This window comes from Coffea eugenioides, chromosome 6, assembly GCF_003713205.1.
Source record: "Coffea eugenioides isolate CCC68of chromosome 6, Ceug_1.0, whole genome shotgun sequence".
In the NCBI taxonomy this organism is placed as follows: Eukaryota; Viridiplantae; Streptophyta; class Magnoliopsida; order Gentianales; family Rubiaceae; genus Coffea; species Coffea eugenioides.
The window spans coordinates 9,212,654-9,231,360 of NC_040040.1; the positions used below are offsets into that span (position 1 = coordinate 9,212,654).

The window sequence follows — 18,707 nt, forward strand, 5'->3', positions numbered from 1 at the left end:
GTAATTTAAATTTACTTTTCCAACAAAGTTAACTACATTTTCTTAAACTGTTTGAAAAAAGAAATGGTACTGTCAAAGTGGGACGGAGGAGTATTTGTTTTGTGGAATAAAGGTTGGGTTTTGGGGAAATGTTAGGTAGTGGAACATGTGAGGACTTCAAGAAAAATAAACACAGACCTTTTGGCCCTTGGGTGATTAAGATTAACAATAATAATGTACTATGTAAAACCGGAAAAATTCAACGCGGAGGAAGGCTGGATTGGGACTGGGATCTTGGTCCTGACCAGTGACCTCACGGTCATGGGGGAGTGGCATAATGGTTGCTGATGCCTGATAGACAGGGGAGGGGAGGTGGGCTTCCATAATTTTTGTAAGCAGTATGCAAGGGAGTGGGTTTTGGTGAGTTGTGGCGGATCATTGAATGTCAGCTTTCGCTGTGGTTTTTGGGGCTCTTAGGCATTTTCATCCGGACAAATCATCCTATGTCAATCCGCCGTATATTAGCACTTACAAAAAACAAAGAATTATCATCCTACTTAGCATCTGCGGGCGGATGGTAATGTAAATACAGGAATGACATAGACGGACCTTAAGAATCAATTATCATCCTCAAAATATGCTCCTGCGGTGGTTCCGGTTTGTCTGTTTGGGAAGAATAAGATCTATTGGTAGAGCTTTAGCTAGGTAAAAAGTAAAGCCCAAAATTTAACTTGAGCTTTGCAGGAATTAATGACATTTTGCCAGTTTAAAATCCATAGGTTTTGTTTGAATTTGCAGCCATTACTGACTATCAATAGATAGACGTGGAAACTGAAGTATGTATGGCGCTAATGGAAGTCGCAGCCTTGTTTTGTGATTGTGAGCTGGATATTGTCAATCTTCCCTTGTGGAGTACTAGTCAATTTCTTTCCTCTTTTTTATTTTTTATTTTTTTGGGACATAGCCAAACTCTTGTTAGCCACAGTGACGATGATGGTGAAGCATCAAATGGCTATACTACTCTTAGAGGTTTAGAACTCATTGAACATGGCCCATGGGAGATGTTATCGGCCTGTTCTTCAAATACGAATTGGCCCAATTTATAACACCTCTTAAAGTGCGAAACTTTTATCAAGCTTGGGCCTGGTGGTTCGTAATAAATAATAATAATAAAAAAAGGTTCTAGTGGAGGAGATTTGACCGCCAAAGACACAACCGTTTGCGCCTTCTCCTCTTCATAATCTTTTGAGCGTTGCACTTGAGTAACTGGAAGTTGGAACTTGTAGCCTAGTAACCTACTACTGCCCTGCTACCTACCGCTTGGCTTGGTAACACCCTCTGATCCTGCTCCGAAAAAGATGTCGGAGCGTGACGCTCACATTCCGGCGGAAGTAATCTCCTACTTGCTCACCTTCCTACCGGTGAAGTCACTTCTAAGGTTCAAGTGCGTATCAAAACCATGGCTGGCTTTGATAAACAGCCCAGACTTCATCAAAAACCACATCTCCCGCTCCCTCAAAACTAACCGTAATCTCACCATCATCCTCGGTTACGCCTCATCAATCTACTCCGCCGACTTCGATTCTTTTCAGGACAACGTGGCCTACCCTACCAAACTTACCCCTCCATTATCGCCGTCCATCGACGCGCCTATTCTAGTGCTGGGTTCTTGTAACGGGCTGCTGTTTCTGTCCACCACCTTAAAAGACAGCATCATATGGAACCCATCCACCAGAAAGCACCAGAAACTACCTCCAACCTCCATTGAATACCCATGTGGCAGGTTTGTATGGCATTCTGAAACTGGGTTTGGGTATGACTCTGTTCATGATGATTATAAGGTCGTAAGAGTCACCCAATTTCACCTTGGTTGGGAGGATGACTTTTTCCAGAATGAAGTTAAGGTCTATAGTTTGAACTCCAATCAGTGGAGAAAGATTCAAGATTGTCCGTACTTTATTCGGTATCTAAAACTTGGCGGGACTTTTGCGGGCGATGCACTGCACTGGATTGCGGGTAACAGTCCGAGATTGGGTACCGCCAATCAAGTCGCTGCTTTTGATATAAGAAGTGAGGAGTGGCATCTGCTGCCGCTTCCTAAAACCTTGGCTGGGGATTTTTTCATGAATTTGGTTGTTTTGGGAGAATGCATTGGTTTGTTTTGCAATTACTATCGCGATCACGTCGATTTCTGGGTTATGAAAGAATACGGGGTGAGGGAATCTTGGATCAAAATATGCTCTGTTGTTCAGCCTACTCATATTCAGTCCTTTGAGCAAGTGAAGCCAATAGGTTACTCAAACGATGGGAAGCAAGTCCTTTTGGAGCAAAACTCTAGCTGCCTCGTGTGGTTTGATTTGCAGGAAAAGTCTGTGAAGAGTGTTAGGATTCATGGTGGGCCCAAATATTTTAATACAGATGTTTGTCTGGCAAGCCTTGTCAAACTCCCTTACAGTGATGTTCAACAAGTCCACCAGAAGAAGAAAACCCAAGATAGGGGGAACCCGAAAGCTGGTCCGAAGAGGTAAACCTTTAGAGCCTTCTGTCCTCCTACTCGTGATCTTGGCTCATTTCTATGGACTGCGGCAGTCGTGATTATAGGAGTATTTTGTTTCTGTACGAATAATTCTTTTTTAGGTGATATCGTGCATTCTTGCATTTCTGCTTCATGCATGTACTATCGATACAGACAAGGGATTCCTGGATCCGGGGTTACTTGTTCTGTATTAGAGTAGTACTGTAAGATTATAGAAGTTTTCTTTCCTGGAGTGATAAGTAGCAGCTTACATGTTTTGATTCCATTTCTCTTTCTTTTCTTGATAAAGTTTGTATCTTTTTGTTTTTTGTTCTCTGACAGAGATGACTTTCTGTCAAGCGGGTTCAAATTGGTGCTTTAAGCTGATTGAGAAGGGGGTCAAACTACGACTTTTGTGGTTTGTCAACGTGTTTCAGTGTTGGGATATTCTTATGGTTTTTGCAACTTCTATTCACTTTAAATGCTTGCAATTTGGACAAAACAGAATGCAAGATTGCAAGAACGATAATTAATCTTGTTTAGTCTGTGCTAGTTAGAATCATGTTTGCCTTACAGTTCCTCAATCTGTCCCTCCTAAACAAGGTCGGTTCTTTCCTCCTATATGCTGTGTAAACTCCAATTTGGAGAACATGACAACAGCACGGTATCTCGATTGTTTTCTGACTTCATTGTCATTGGCAAGTGATCTCTTGTCATTATTGTGTCTTTTCATGGTTTGGTTTTTTCATCCTGTTGGTTTCCTGCTGAACCATCCGAAAAAGTATCACGGTGTTATATGGATGGCTGGATCTTCCTCTAAATTTGTCTGGTGGATTGGCAAGATCCAAATTTGTGTGCTTAGTGCTTACAATTCCTTGAATAGTATAGGCTTAAAAAGTACCAATTCCTTTGTACAATTCTCTGTGTTCAATTTTCTTTCTTAAATTATTTTTTGGAGTCATCTGCTGGGAAATATTTTAGATTCTAGGGCAACTTATGGTGGAATCTAGCTTATGATACTTAAGCGGAAGCAATTTGAGTTTTTTTTGAGGATAATAATACCTAAGTAATATCTCCATTTTAGCTTATGATACTTAAGCAGGTCATATCATCGCATTGTCTTCTATGTTTAAAACATACTTCTGCCTTGAGCGGTGGCGTATGATCAGTATTAGCTGATGATACAGTTTCTTGGTCATGGAAAAGGAGACTGTTTTCAAAAGCAGGTTTTGAGTTTCAAGTTGTTGCTGTTCTTTCGAGAAGCCTCTTACAGTGGAACTTAGTTGACCTCGAACGAATAAAGTTTGGCACTATCTACTTCGCAAATTGTTGTTGTCACTTATAAGGTGCAGAAACCCTCCTGTTAAAGTTCCCTAATCTCTAAAGCAAATTGTGTGCATCACTAGGATAAGTGCTCTGCTACATTTTTAACCTTGCCTAGCATATAAATCTAAATTAGTTGTATCGTTAGCAAATGCCCGATGACAGAAACCCTTAAAAGAAACCAAATTTCTTTGTTCTCTTTTTGACTTGCTTTGTCAAGGGTGTTTATGGCTATCATCTTTAATCATGGCCTTATACCAACTGTCTTTGGCGCATTTCTGATGACAGCCTTTGCAGATGGCAGGACTGACGGTTCATTGGTGCCTGTGATTATTCCCAACCAATGTGAGGAGAAGAGGTGGAGATGGGGAATGTTGCTCGATGTTTTTGTCCTGAAAGTCTTGCTCCAACTCAAAAGAAAGGGGTTTTAGGTGGAGGGGGGGGCAATATTTGCCGGTATGAACTCTTTATCGTGGTTTTAGGTGGTTGGGGTTTTGTATATAAACTTGCTTTCGCTACGATTATGATTGTGTTTATAATATGGCAGTAGTTTCTTTCTTAGAAATAATTGGTGTAGAAGCGTAACGGATCTTCTGTCCCATATCCTGTGTCACTCTCTGTCCCATTTTTTATTATATTGCTATTTCTCTTTCATAAATATCATGTTTTAGTTCTTTATTTTATTTTCTTAAGATCCAATAACTATTAATTCAGTATAAAAAATGAGATTTTTTATGAATTTTTTGTTGTATTTTTTAATTTTCTATTATATATTGTTTTTTTGAAGCTGTTGTATTTATTTTTTATTGAATTAATAGTTATTGGATTTTAAGGAAACAAAAAAGAACTAAAACATAATGTTTATGAAAGAGAAATAGCAATATAATAAAAAGTGGGGCAGAGAGTGACACAGAGTGTGGGAGAAGTGGAAGCGAGAGATATCAGGCAGCTACCATACCACGACTCGTGCAAATGTTTATCTGCTGACCAGCCATTCGTCTATACAAACCAGATTGGCAACTATATCTTGGATGGTTTTGGGAGAATTGGAGGAGGGAGAGGGGTAGGGATGTGATCGAACCAAGTCAAGGTCGAGTATTGCTATACTTGAGCTTGACTCGACTCATATATACCTAGGTTCGAGCTCGATTCGAGTTCGACCGAGTACAAAAAATCGATACTCGAAACTTGACTCGAGGAACTCACTTTAAACTCGAGACTCGACTCGATAAGGCTCGATCTTTAGTCAAGCCTTATCAAGTCGAGCCTAATCAAGTTTTTTGACACACTTTCGTCTTTTCTTCTCTTTTTGAGACATTTTTTCTTTTTAGGTCTTTTTACAATTATGTTATTACTTTTTTGCCATTATGAAATTTTATTATAAAGAAGAGTTTATTGTAAATTCCGTAAAAGTTATATCTATAATGGTCATTTTATAATTATAATACATATATATTATTTAAATACCCCCGGCTCGACAAGTCTCGAGACTCAAAATATTGACTCGAAACTCGACTCGAATGACAATCGAGTAGCTTGAGACTCGGCTCGAACTCGGTCAACTCGAGTTCAAGCCAAACCGTTGACTCGATTATGACTCGGCTCGCGTACATTCCTAGCGGGGGATTGGTTTTGAAAAGAAAAAGGAGAAAATTATTAAGTGATAATCAGTGCTGTTGAGTAGTACTTCTACTATCAAATCCGGTTCTGTTATCCAAGCCAATTTCAGTTTTTTCGATTTAATAGTTGAGAATAGTTTTAGAACCCAATTATTAAAAGGAAAATTGACAACTGAAAAATATAATTGTTCAGTCGGTTTTTCTGGTTAATCAAACCGAGGTTTGATACTCATTTTCTTCTTGATACTCGTAAGCAGTTAGCGCTTGTTTGGCCAGAAGGAGTTTGCGCTTCGTGAAACAAATTAAGATGAGCTCTACCAGGAAAAAGGTCCTAGATTTCAGACAAGTTTACAATATACTATCAGTATTTATTTCATAATTTCTGGGTTGGTTGTAATATGATCTAACAATTAGTATTTGTCCTTGGTCGTAATTTTATTAAAAATTACAATACGTTAGTATTTGTCCTAATTCAATAGATTTATGAGATCCAATCTAACTATATATATATATATGACAACGAAGCAGGTTGCTTGTAATTGTATCGAAAAACAAAAAACAAAACTTTTCCTGTTATCTTCTTTCTTTTTTAAGAGGTACAATCCCCATTAAAATGTTAATAACTATTCCTAGGAATTTAATTGCTAATGCATATTAGATGAATTCATAATTATTTTTAATAGTTCAAAGTTTATTACTTGTCTACAGCCTCCAAAGTGAATAAAAGTTCTTCTCTATTTATTATCGATTGTCTACTTTGAGGAAATTCTTAACATATTTGGAAACTTCTTAAATAGTCATAATAACAAAAAAAAAAAATTTCTTTCCATGTGTATGATGAAATGCCATATACATAATATACATGTGTATGATGAAAAGCTTTGGAGATCTATTGCATTAATTCATCATCAAGTATTTTTCTAACGGGTGCCCATTTTGTTAACACACATAAAATTCATCTAACATTCTAATAATTATTACCCTCCTTTGTATCTATATACTTTTCTTGGTTAATCTTACCTACCCTCCATTGTATTTATTTAATGTTCCTAATTAATCCTACATTTTCAAGAATATATCATAATGAGTGCCCAACGGGCACCGCTAGACAAACCCACTCATGAAATTTCACTCTTCGAATGCACAATAATAACTCTTCCAAATGTCGACTATTAACTAACGTTGATGTTAAATTATCATCATTATCTTAAAATACTTGCTAGTGTGTCAAACTGTCTAAATTTTCCCAAACTTTTTGAAATATATAAAGTCAATAGCTCATCATTTATGTTTATTGCATGTAACAACAAATATAAGAATGTGAATCATAGTCTTAAATGCTTAACTATTTTAAAGTTAACTTATAAATGCATGCACAAGAATAGTACTTTGAGTAACTAACCATGAATAGAAGTTGCTCTAATATAGGAATAAGAATAGAAATCTCAAATACATAACCATGTCAAAAATTATACTCAATATATGAACACGAATCATGAATTCGAGTAAATAGTCGTACGAAACTTACCTTAATATAAAACGTGAATCGTAATCTCAAAACATTGACATTAACAAATATCAAAGAATAAAAAAAATACATCATGACAAAATAATAATGATTTTCCTAAATCGACAACACTTACTATAAACAGTAACCGCCTATAAAAAGTATCGTCGCTCTAGTAAAATACACACGACCACCATATAGCATTTCCGTCAACTTCCTAATGGCGACACCCAATGATGCAAATGAGTCGAAGCAAGTTCCTAGCTCCATGTCTGGTCCAGATCCAGGGCTCGCAGAAGAGTTGAAGAATGATAACATCTTCATGGAGACCACCACGCTTGAGAAGCAAAATGAAATTAGTGTTGAAGAACAACTTGCTTATGCTATTGCTAATGGAATAGACATCGACTGGTTCCTAACTAACATGGCAAAAGAAGAAGAAGAAAGGAACAAAGAGTTTAAGCAGACCGTCGCCAGCAGCTCCGAGGGGAAAAATGTGAGGCCACGCAAAGTGGAAAGCAAACCTTCTGAAGATAATGGCCAGCAAATTCACGATCGCTCCATGTAGAACAGGCTCAAAAAATTCCTGCCTGAGGTCGCAATATATGCTACAATAAATATGTTGTAATAAGATTTCATTAGTTGAAGGTGCAATAATATATTGTCGTCAGTTAATTTCCCCTTTAATTTTGGATACAATATGATTCAGTGTTATTATATGTCCTAGACATTATTGGTTTCTAGAAACTCCCAAACTCTTTTTACGTTTTATGTGTAAAATAACAATTTCAGTCTTTTAATTAAGAATATCGGTTGCATTTAACGATTTTGCACTAGAAACGAATTCACTTGAAGATGTATATTTGCCCAAGCATTAATCAAATAGCACTATATTAATTGTTTCCTCGATAACTTCGTTTAGGTCAAGAAACTTAAAAATGGGATTCTTTATTGGACCATTATAGAAATGAAATCTTGTAGATGTTAAAAATTGCAAAATATAGCCCTTTATTTGATTTTTGCTTTCACAGATTTTTCAGCTCATAGCCTACTATTAGAATAATGACGGGTCCGGCCAATTGGAATAACATATTGAAAGACCCGGTTTATCAAGGACGTTAATTGCGAGACTCTCAACTAGTATTCTTCCTCCTTTTTTTTTTTTTATAGCAATTTAGTACACCTAAATTAAATTAATTTATCAAGTGAATGGATATATTCACTTTTATTGCATCTCTTAAATTTAGACACTTTTTTTTAGATTAACTACACTCTTGCAAAAAAATAAATACTCTTAACCAAACCCTTCTTTTTTAATCTTTTCTTCGATTTGGAGAAGTATCATCCTCTCTACTTTTAACAAAAACGATGGTTAAAAAAGGTGTTTTATGAATAATAAGAAAGTTTTTTTCCCTAAATTATCGTGTCGAATCGTGCCCAATTGGCCTTTGTGGGCATATTTTCCAATTTAGAGGGCCCTAAATAATTTAGACCATAACCTATATTAGGTACGTAATCTTCGTTAATTATTAGTAATTATTGCACTATATATTTTGTTCTGAGCAGCCATTTCACTTATGGCAGGTAAGTAATTTTTTAATATACATGAACTTGACCTGTGGCTGTGAAGAAAATGCATGTCGTCAACAAGTTCTCAGTATATCAAGTTCACTACAAAGAATAAAAGACTTACAGGGTATACAACGATTACAATTAATTCATTCATTGTGTGAAACGTATAAAGGAAGTTTATGAAATTGGTAAACAAGTATTAGATAAGTTCAAATTCCCAAATTGCCATACCATACTCTTACCCCTCGTTGGTACGTAGGAATGGTTTGGAAAGGAAAGATCTTTTCAACTTGTTCAATTCATTCCAACATTTGGTATCGTTCATTTAAGTGGAAAACCCCTTTCCCACACAATGTTCATTCCAACTTTTTTTTAGAATCCCATTTCTCAAAAAAAAAAGAAAAAAAGAAAAAAGGAAAAGCTCTTTCCACCTTTATCCTAAAATATCTAAATAATAGGATGTCAAATTTATCCTTAAAAATTTTTACACTATGTTGTGATATCTTAGGCTATTTGTGAGTTCAATTAATATTTGAATGTAAACTTTCATAAATATTAATTTTTCTTGTATTTTAAATAAAACTTTTCTTTTATACTAGGACACAAACGTTTTAATATACTTTATTCTTTGACTTTTTGAACAATTGTGCAAGAATTCCTTTTTGAATCTTTTCGAAATTGAAAATAAATTATAATTGTCTGATTTCACGTAATTTATATTCTATGCTGCTAATTATATTGCTAGTAAATGAAAATGAAAAATTTTAACTTAAAAATCTATTTATGAAAATGAATCAAGTATTACAATTGAAGAAATTTGATATCAATCCTTATTTATTTTTGAAGTAAAAATATTAAAATTTTACATAAATAGACAAATACTATTACAGAACAAATAAAAAAAGTAGTAAGACATATTACATAAAATAAAGTAATCCAGAGCAATTAAGTCAAATTTGTATTTAGTATATTCCATTCTGACATTTAAATATTAATTATACCAAATATTGTAAACTAAATAAACATTTCATTTGACTTGTCTATCAAACCCTGGAATAATAAATTTTTTCTCGCCATCCTGGGTGGAAACATATTTTGGGTGGAAAAACCTTTCCATTTTGGGCATTTCTGCGTAACAAACAAGGAGTTGTAGTTTTGAACAGAAAAGAATCAAAATGATGGCAGTTTAATACAAATCATTTCCCTAGCTAATATGGAAACTCAGATTGATGCGCAAGAATCTCATTTAGCATGCATTTGAATTCTTGAGAGTACGATTTTCGCAGAGTATTGTTTGGATTGGGTTTTATTTCCCCAAATTTATTTACTTACATCATCATTACAATTTTCAATACACCTTTTTACCTTCCCAATTACCTTTTTATCTCACATACATCACATCACAAAAAGTGCTACAGTAAAAATATCTCTAATAATTCACAATCCAAACAGAATATGACAGTGATAATAGGAAACCCCAATAATTTTTTATGAACCCAAAACCTCTCATTTACACTATCTCAAACTTATCATTCGAATACACAAGACACATACATACTTCTCTCTCTCTCTCTCTCTCTGGTTTTGAAAAGACATATGATGCATACTTGATGTTTTGCATGGACACAATGAAAACTAGTTCTAGCATCCCAAACATACGGGGAAATTTTCAAATCTTCCCCATGGAAGTTAAAAAATAAAAGAAAGGAAGAATTTGGAAAGGAAGTGAAGTCAACAAAAATCTTGTAAGGTACGGTACAATGGTTTGAAAATCGGATAAAGCTAGTTAGTTTTGCCGGTTGAATCATGAATTGGCCATGTCTTTGATCCGATTCAATGATTAACTCAAAAATTCAATTGCATCGATCAAACTTGATCAAGAATTGATGGTAAAAATTGGAAGGTTCAACTAGTTTTTACTAATTTTTTTATTTTCTAAAACAAATATTTCCGTCTTATTTGAATTTTTTATACTAAAATAAATAAATAAATGATTAAAATTTTGAACTAGAGTTGAACCGATCGAACCACAAATTAGAAGCTCTTTCAATTCACTCTTCGACCTAGATTTAAATACATTGGTAGGCTACAAGGTGACAGATGGTGGTAGATTTAAATATAGCTCCGTTTGGATTAGCTATTTTTGAGGGTGTTTTTGAAAAACTTTACTATAGCAGAGTTTTTAGAGTATATTTTGAAATATTTTTAGAAAATATTTTAGAATATTTAAGAGTAGAAGAGTTTCTAGAACATATTTTGAGATATTTTTTTAAATTTTAAAAAAATTTAAACTAATTTTTAGATTACCTTTTAGAGTACTTTTAAAAATCTTTATTATATTTGAAAAACTAGTTTTTGAAAAACACTCCACATATTTTCATTCTACTCTTTTTTTTTTTGGTGCATAATTACAAGGTTATTGTACAAAACTTTCCATTTTGTACACCCGTCCAACATGGAAATGGAATATTATGATGAAAACTTCTCCTTGTTGTTTTTGTTCACTAGAATGGTAGTTACCGGAGCAACAAATAGTCAATTATATCCGTCTCAAAGACATGGGATGATTCATGATTGTACCGAAAAAAGGGGTATGGGATGATCACCTTAAATCGACGTCCAACTACCAAGGCATATATTTCTTAGAAGGAACAAAAATCACGTGCTCTAAGAATACCATGATGATAAACTCCAAAATGGTTTCTTCATTGATGAAAGGAATGAAATAATTGTGACTTAATACTATCATGGAGGCTTTGGAAGCTCTCTATTTAGAGAGGGAATGAAAAGATTGCACATCATCTTTTCATCCAATGGAGGACAAGATGTTAGCAGCAAACATTTATCATTTGATTCTAGCACCAAAACTATGTGGTGATCATAAAAGCAGCGGTGCCTCTTTTTGGTGTCATTTTAACTTGCAATTGCAATCAAACTACATCGGCTGCCCTACATTTGTAAGGAAGATCCATTCTCGAAAGAAAAGAACAAAATAGCATACAAAGGTTGTACGTGCCAATCTGGAACTTTTCCCAGGCCATACAAAGATTCTGGTCCTTCACGACTGTAAAGTGTGGATGAGAGGAAGACTGAGTCAAAATACTTGTGACAGATGGGGAGAAGTTTCCTGTCTGAACCCGTCCGCTATTATTGGCTTTGACGATTGTAGATTCTAATACTAGTACACGACCCTTTTCTTTTGAGCCCGAAAAGTGCTATTGCTATGGATTAGGGAACCATTTCTGGGATTCTGTCTGAACGGTAAGCTACTCATACATTATACTGAGGAGGAAAGGAAGAGGAGAGAAAATGTTGGAAGGCAAAGCTCAGATAAAGGAAACAGATATGCCAAGAAAGATGCAGATTCAAGCAATGACTTCTGCTTCTGAAGCTCTTGATATTTATGATGTTACTGATTGTACCTCCATAGCAGCCCACATCAAAAAGGTACGCTGATACTAATCTGCTACGCCATCCAATTTTCTGATGCAAACAAATCTAATCAATCAGTACATTTATGAACTGATGTAATATGTCTATGTGCTCATTTGACGAAGCTTGCGTGCATCTAAATGGGCTATGTGTTTCATATTGGCAGGAGTTTGACAAGATGTATGGGGGTGGATGGCAATGTGTGGTTGGCTCTAATTTTGGTTGCTTCTTTACTCATTCAAAAGGAACTTTTGCTTATTTTGCTTTAGAGACCCTCAATTTTCTTATCTTTAAGGGGGCTTCCTCTTAAATCTTGTAGTTGTATATGATAGAAAGAGAGGACTTTTCATCTAATGATATTGGAATATGAATATGCGTCGGCTGTGATAGCAAATGCTAATATGTTATTCAATGGCCCTGTCACCGGATGAACCAGAGGAAGTTCAAATTGATCCAAATGTAACTTTCCTTGCTGATGGGTGAAATTATCACTTGTTGACTATGGATATGGAGCACCGCGTCCATGTGTTTCTCTTTTTAAAACCGCATGATACAGATTGAACCCAAATGTAATGTTTGGAATAGGTTCTCAACCATTCCAGCTGTGGCAATTTTAGTCTGAACCGTCATTGAATGCTATCCTTGGCTTTGTATTGTATGACAAACTAGTCAAAACACCGAAGTGCGCCAGGCAATGCAAGTTGGTGATATTGGCTATTTGCTTTCTCTAAGTTCTGGTTGAGGCTATTCCTTTGGGCCTGTAGCTACTTCAGCATACTATACGGTTAAAAATTTCTTCAACTTTAGCTGTCTAAGGACTGGGAAAACCTAAATCTATAGTGCACAAGGAAATCAATTTTAGTTTACCTGTCGAAGGCTCTCAGAATTTTGCAAATGCGAAACGCTTGCCCGAGAGTTTGGAAAGAAAAGGTTCATGTCAGAAAGTCAATTTTTCATGTACTCTTTTTAACGGTAGGATGACACTTTCCACAGATGTAGAGCAAGAGCAGTCTGCATCTGTATATCAAGCTTAACACTGCACAACAGAGTAATCTTTTAGGAATTACATACCAAAAAGTGCATTACCATTCAGCAATTAAAAACATGTTGTCATCATGAAATGGTTAGCGTTTTCCATCCTCAGCAGAAAGAATGGTCATCTACAAGATGCATTTTGCACTGAACTATGACTCTAGCAACATATTGGTATATAATAATTCGAGAATTATCGAGGCCCTGGACAACATATTTTCCAGTCCTACCAGTTAGTGTAGTATTATGCACAGCAAAGAACTCGATTCCCTAACTCCGTTACTGAATTTTGTACAAAGTACTAGATTACCATATCCATCAGCATATCATCAATGATTCCAGTCAAAATTTTCTGTTCTATGTCAATGACAACTTGATCAATTTCATCCAGAGTAAATCCATTCCTCCAACCGAAGTCCCAACCTCCATTCACCACTCCCTTGCACCACATATCTTTTTGGAGCACTGTAGAAAGAGCATCTACAACAATTGTCTTACCAGCAAGCTTACAGTAGCTTCTCAAATACTGTATTCCATCAGAAATCTCATTGACTAAGTGATCAAGGGAGATGCAGATTTTTGACTTCTTAATGCATATATGTGGCAATGGATGACCTGCAACTCTATATTGAAGGCTTTTCTGTTCCAGTAACTCTTTTGCACATTCAAGTAACAGTTTGGTGTCAGCTGTTCCATGGGAATGTAAGCCAGGTTTGTGTGACACTGCAGCTTGATATGCACGAGTCTCAAATAGCTCCTCAGCGTGACAAAGAAATGATGAACTATCCAGAAGTAGTTTTCTTGTGTTGTTATCCCTTTTACAGCTCTTCACCTCAGTTAGATTGCAATTGATGCCGCATTTAGCATTATCCATGGATCTGATTTCGTTGTTGGGCTGGACAGAATAGGTAGATTCACAAGGAAAAGTTCTGTTGTTACTGCAATTATCTGCCATAAAATGGTCTTATGTTAACAAATGGCAATCTGGATGTATCTCAATGCATCTTGAGTAGCAACTACCAGTAAGACAGTAGCTGTAGCCTTCTGTGAAAAACAGGCCTAACTCCTAAGAAAACAACCTTCACAGCATGTTTGACCAACCTCTCTAATTACCCAGGGAAAAAAAAGGGATAGACATAAAAACACAGGATGTCATCCTTTTAGATGCACGTGGATAGACATGTATAATCACAGAGTATCATCGTTTAACATGCATGTGTGACTAATTTCATGCAGATTTTTTACAAAAGATGTACTTATTTTCGTAGATATTTTTTTTTGTATATTGGTTCAGGAAAGGCAACAGAGAAAAAAGGCCTATGCTCTTAAGACTGTTGCTTGTTAAGCAGATGAAAATTATCAGGTTGGGGAAGCTTGAACTTCTACTTTAATTTATGTAATTATTACTGAATTATTTTAGCCTCTAACTTATTGTTTTTTCGATAAACATGTAATCTGTGTAATATTTGCCGTTTATTCCGTTTCATTCTTCTTAAAAAAAAATGTAAATGAGAAAAGTAAGAGGAAAAATGCATATGTACACAAGGTTGAGCCTACAAGACTTATTTCTTACTTTTTTCTTGTAGGGGTGAGTGTCTGGCAGGAGGTAGTGGGAAGTGAAAGTAAAAACTTGTCTTTTGGTAGCAACAGACAAGCACTTTTACTGCCTGCACATATTGTCTTTTCAACTCGGCACAAACTTATAACAGGTTATTTTTGCATTAACATATTCAGATGCATCTACATTATAAGTTTAATAAATAAAAAGGATCTACAGTTGACTACTAATTAGTTAAAGCAAAACAAGTCTTAATGCTTTGTACTGGTTAAATACAGGGTATATCGAGAAGAATACTCAAAGATGACAGTAGTTACATGAATGACTGTCTACTAGAGCTTACTTACAAGTCACAATGCAGTTTGAAGGGGGGAAAAGAGCTAATTACCATCTGAAGTTCTTTTCCGATGCACATATGCAAAAATTTAAGTCCAGTTCATAGTCCCTTCTCCCTTCCCTATGCTGAATGAAACATAATTCAATAATATCTTACCTAAGTTTGTAGGAGTATCTTTCTTTTCATCACCAGGGAGTTGTTCTGAAGAGGTGATCCCTTTTGCAGTCAAAGCTTCATCGTTCCCAACTTCAGGGTCGGCTGGAACATCATCATTCTTGTGTTTTTTTTCAACCTGCATTATCATATTCTATTTATGTTTGCATATTAAAAGCAGAAAGTTAATGTTTAAAATTAAGCTCCAGTCAAAGGCACAATTCAGGAACAAAATGCCCACCGTTTAAACCTGAAGGAACTAAATTGGAATATGAGACATGCAATGCAATCACTTACAACAATTGTTGAAGGTTCACTGGCTCTTTTCTCATTTTTGGCATTCTTCTTTCGAGCACTCGAGTTCAATAATGTAGTCGGAGTAATGCAGTCTGATATGGGATCCCATGTTGAACCTTTTTGTGCTGACACTCGAACTTTTGTAACATTTGGTTCTCTCTCAGGTTTTCTGGGATTTGTAGATGCTTGTTTGTTGATGTGGTGAGATTTAGCTCTATCTCTTAACTTTTCAGTATCAACTTCCACTTGCTTCCTTGTATTCACAACAGCTCTTTGAATTTTGGGAACAACTTTGTTCTCATTTGCATCTTTCTTCTGTAGTTTGGGCTTCCCAGGAGTAGAAGCTTTTACTGTTGTAGAAGACAGGTTGTCCTGACGTTTAACTGATTTAGTATCTTTTCTAGCAAAAGCATCCAGACAGTCCTTATCTTCTTTTTCTTGAATAGGCCCTTTTGCTGGAGCTTTTTCCACTTGCAGTTTTCTGTGAATCTCAGTGGAGTTTAGAGCTCCTTCATGACTATTATTAGGTCTTGGAGGAAGCCCTGCTTTAGTTTTCCATTTCCTGAGCATCTTTTTGGTGTCTAAATCTTGATGGATATACTTCTGCCCGAGAAGCTCTTCGTCCAGCAAACCAGAAACATGCAATGGCTTTATAATCACAATGGGTGCGGCATCATAAGCAAACCTTTTCTTCCATTCAGAAGCATTTGAAAGATGTTCAGGCCCATCAACAGACTTACCTGTCATAAGTCCTTTATATTGCGTGTCATCAGTTAGTTTATTCAACTTCATTGGCCGTGGATCCACCTTCTGAACCGTAAAACGAGTCCTCGTACTTGCCATTGGCAAATCAATATCGAATGGCGTTCTTTCCTGATTTAGTGCCTTGTCCTTCCCATAATGCTTCTGAGGATTGGATAGTAATGGTTTTGGAGGGATTGCTTCTAGACCCATCAGTTTGGCAATTACATTAGGAGCCTTGGGCTTCTCCTCTATAGATTTTGATAGCGAGAGGTCTGAAGAAGTGTCAAATTCATGGGAGTGAAACATTGAGGATTGGCTTGAGCTGGTGGATGGAACATCCAGTGAGAAGTCTGACTTTGTTCTATAAAAATAAGGCTTTTCTTCTGAATAAACCTTATCTTCCTCGGAAGTCTTTGCTGCAGAATATGCCTTTTCCTCGTTGGAAACCTTTGGCAACAGATTTTGCCTGGCAAAGCTCTCTCTTATCACTTCTCTAAGCTCCTCGAAACAATCTCTGGTGGATCCATCAACAGAAAGTCTTGGATTTTGAAACTCCAACATTTTGCGGTCGTGATATCCAAATCGCTCAGACACAGTCCTTTCAATGCCAATTCCTTCATGGTTTCCACCTCGGGCCCTTTCCTTCTGCTTTTTCTTCAACTTAGCCACAATTTGTGAAGCTTCTTGAAGCTTCCCCAGCATTGTGAGAGACTCCTTTAGATCAAGAGCTCCCCTCAACAATTCTTCTGCAATGTCTTTGGTCTGCCTATCAAAACCTTTTTCCTCAGGCCAAGAGTCTGTAACTTGATTTATTTTTTGTGCTCCTCTAGATATTTCCATGAGCTGGTATGAAGAAGGATTATGTAGCTGATGATCTGTCGGCCCTTTTGAGACTCTGTCTTTCCTTTCTTCCTTGAATGAAAAAGACGTACTCAAATTCTTTTGGTTCTTCTGATGTTTTACCTTCTCCTTCGACTTGAGAGAGTCAGTCTTGGATTTTCTATTCGTCTTACATTCCACAACCCCTTTTGGATCATCACAAGAGAAGAACGATCGGTATACAACCGACTTTGGACCGTCTTGAGGCATATTCTATCACATAAAATTTCATAGAAAAAGTCAGATACTGCTTAATCTCTAGAAAACAAAACAAGCTTAAATTTGACTAGAGTTTGCCAAGCAAAAGCTTGCGTCTGCCTAATGCTGGTTTCGAAAGTCAGTCCATAGTTTACAACTGTTCCTCTGCTAGCTAGCTTAATGTCACAAAAAGCACCGGCACAAATATTCCAATATATTGCCGTCTAGAACAATTATGTGATTGTCATACAAAAAATATACACTTAAAAAAATGTATCTTCTTTGGACATTTTCAAATAGAAGCTATTGGTCATCTTCATTCCTTAATTTCAATTCCCTACAACTTATCAGGCAAAAGCTGTTAAAACGTGTTTCTTTGCGTGTGTTTGTGAGACAGAGAGAGAGAGAGAGGAGGAGAATTTTGGAGGCAATGCAGATCTGAAATTGAAAATTAATCTAGATCACAGACAAATTCAGCAGGTAAAACATAGCAGAAGCGGCTAAAACACACAGATCATCACCCCTCACACACACACAAAAAAAATAAAATAACAAGAAGTCTGTCTTTACTTGCATACCTGCGCTCTTTGAGTTTGTTTTCTTCCCTCCAAAAAATGCTTTCTCTGTCCCTTTTGATCAACCCAATTTCCTGTCCTTTAGCTTCATTCGAAAACCCAGATGAACAGCGCGTTAATGCCCCCAAAAATCATTGAAAAGATGAAATCTTGGGGCTAAAAAGAGAGCCTAAAAGAGACCCAATGGCAAAATTGAAGTAGAGACTAAAACACTCAAGAATTAACGCAATGATGATCACTGACAATTGATTGATCAAGACCCCTCAACTGTTAAGAGTTAATTCTCACCAGCATCTGCATGTGTTCTGGTGCTTTGCCCATTGGTGACGAAGAGCCCTCAGATCTACGCAACTGAGAGGAACCAAAACATTTAAGCTAGCTGGTAAATCTCGAGCTTGACTTTGTGCCGTGTACCCACAGCAATATCTCTATCAGTCAATATCAATATCCGTATGTCTTTTTAACGAGAAAGTGCAAGAACTATTTGTTCTGATTTAATTGCAATGGATTATTGGTTGGCAAAATGATGGTTTTGTCGTGTGCAAGCTGAAGAAGGATACTAAAAGAAGCAAATCTATTCAAAAGCTTGACGGGGGGAAGGGAAGGTCGGACCAAAATTAGCAGAAACTGAACACTGGCCAGAGTATTATTATGTACACCGTGAAGATATATGATGAGAAAATGCCGGTGGACATGCACATGAAATTATTGATTACGGTCGTATTCGTAGATCAGTAGCAATTGTATCTTTATCTAACTGCTCTCTCCTCTTTTTTTTCCCTCGGTGGGGGCTGCTTGTTCGGTGACCAAATATTCTTTACTCCTATATTTAATATGCCAGAAACATTTTAATAATAAACCCCCATTTTACACAATCACTTTTTTAGCTGTACAATGCGCAGAACTACGAATTTCTTGCAAACATATGATTACCGCATGATTAGAAAAGATCCCCTGCTCCAAAAAAGAAAAAGGAAGCAAGAAAAG

General features: G+C 36.3%; 3 protein-coding genes across 4 annotated transcripts; 2 read left to right on the top strand and 1 right to left on the bottom strand.

Moving 5' to 3' along the window:
* The first annotated feature begins 1,337 nt into the window (after positions 1-1,337).
* On the top strand, positions 1,338-4,135 carry LOC113773498 (F-box protein CPR1-like). Its single transcript, XM_027318142.1, has 3 exons — positions 1,338-2,503; positions 2,837-2,912; positions 4,115-4,135. The coding sequence occupies exons 1-2, from the start codon at positions 1,338-1,340 to the stop codon at positions 2,874-2,876; spliced, it is 1,206 nt and encodes a 401-aa protein (XP_027173943.1). The 3' UTR covers positions 2,877-2,912; positions 4,115-4,135.
* Positions 4,136-11,590: 7,455 nt separating this feature from the next.
* On the top strand, positions 11,591-12,694 carry LOC113775666 (dynein light chain 1, cytoplasmic-like). Its single transcript, XM_027320638.1, has 2 exons — positions 11,591-11,962; positions 12,114-12,694. Exons 1-2 carry the CDS (start codon positions 11,825-11,827, stop codon positions 12,255-12,257), a joined length of 282 nt encoding a protein of 93 aa, XP_027176439.1. The 5' UTR covers positions 11,591-11,824; the 3' UTR covers positions 12,258-12,694.
* Positions 12,695-13,038: 344 nt separating this feature from the next.
* LOC113773017 lies at positions 13,039-18,207 on the bottom strand. Of its 2 annotated transcripts, XM_027317528.1 has the most exons (5): positions 18,009-18,207; positions 17,724-17,805; positions 15,325-17,160; positions 15,031-15,181; positions 13,039-13,927 (listed from the first exon to the last, which is right to left on the bottom strand). In XM_027317528.1, exons 3-5 carry the CDS (start codon positions 17,155-17,157, stop codon positions 13,281-13,283), a joined length of 2,631 nt encoding a protein of 876 aa, XP_027173329.1. In that variant the 5' UTR covers positions 17,158-17,160; positions 17,724-17,805; positions 18,009-18,207; the 3' UTR covers positions 13,039-13,280. The 2 variants fall into 2 exon arrangements, with proteins under 2 accessions (XP_027173329.1, XP_027173330.1); XM_027317529.1 differs by having other exon boundaries at positions 15,031-15,166; positions 17,724-18,207.
* Positions 18,208-18,707: the final 500 nt, after the last annotated feature.

Bases quoted from the DNA above. Each gene is read 5' to 3' on its own strand.
- LOC113773017 (XM_027317528.1), bottom strand. From the start codon at position 17,157: ATGCCTCAAGACGGTCCAAAGTCGGTTGTATACCGATCGTTCTTCTCT. The intron at 15,182-15,324 runs GTAAGTGATTGC...AAACATAAATAG, and splicing joins GTGAACCTTCAACAATTGTT to AATATGATAATGCAGGTTGA. The intron at 13,928-15,030 runs GTAAGATATTAT...ATTTTATGGCAG, and splicing joins AGATACTCCTACAAACTTAG to ATAATTGCAGTAACAACAGA.
- LOC113773498 (XM_027318142.1), top strand. From the start codon at position 1,338: ATGTCGGAGCGTGACGCTCACATTCCGGCGGAAGTAATCTCCTACTTG. The intron at 2,504-2,836 runs GTAAACCTTTAG...GTTCTCTGACAG, and splicing joins CCGAAAGCTGGTCCGAAGAG to AGATGACTTTCTGTCAAGCG.
- LOC113775666 (XM_027320638.1), top strand. From the start codon at position 11,825: ATGTTGGAAGGCAAAGCTCAGATAAAGGAAACAGATATGCCAAGAAAG. The intron at 11,963-12,113 runs GTACGCTGATAC...TCATATTGGCAG, and splicing joins TAGCAGCCCACATCAAAAAG to GAGTTTGACAAGATGTATGG.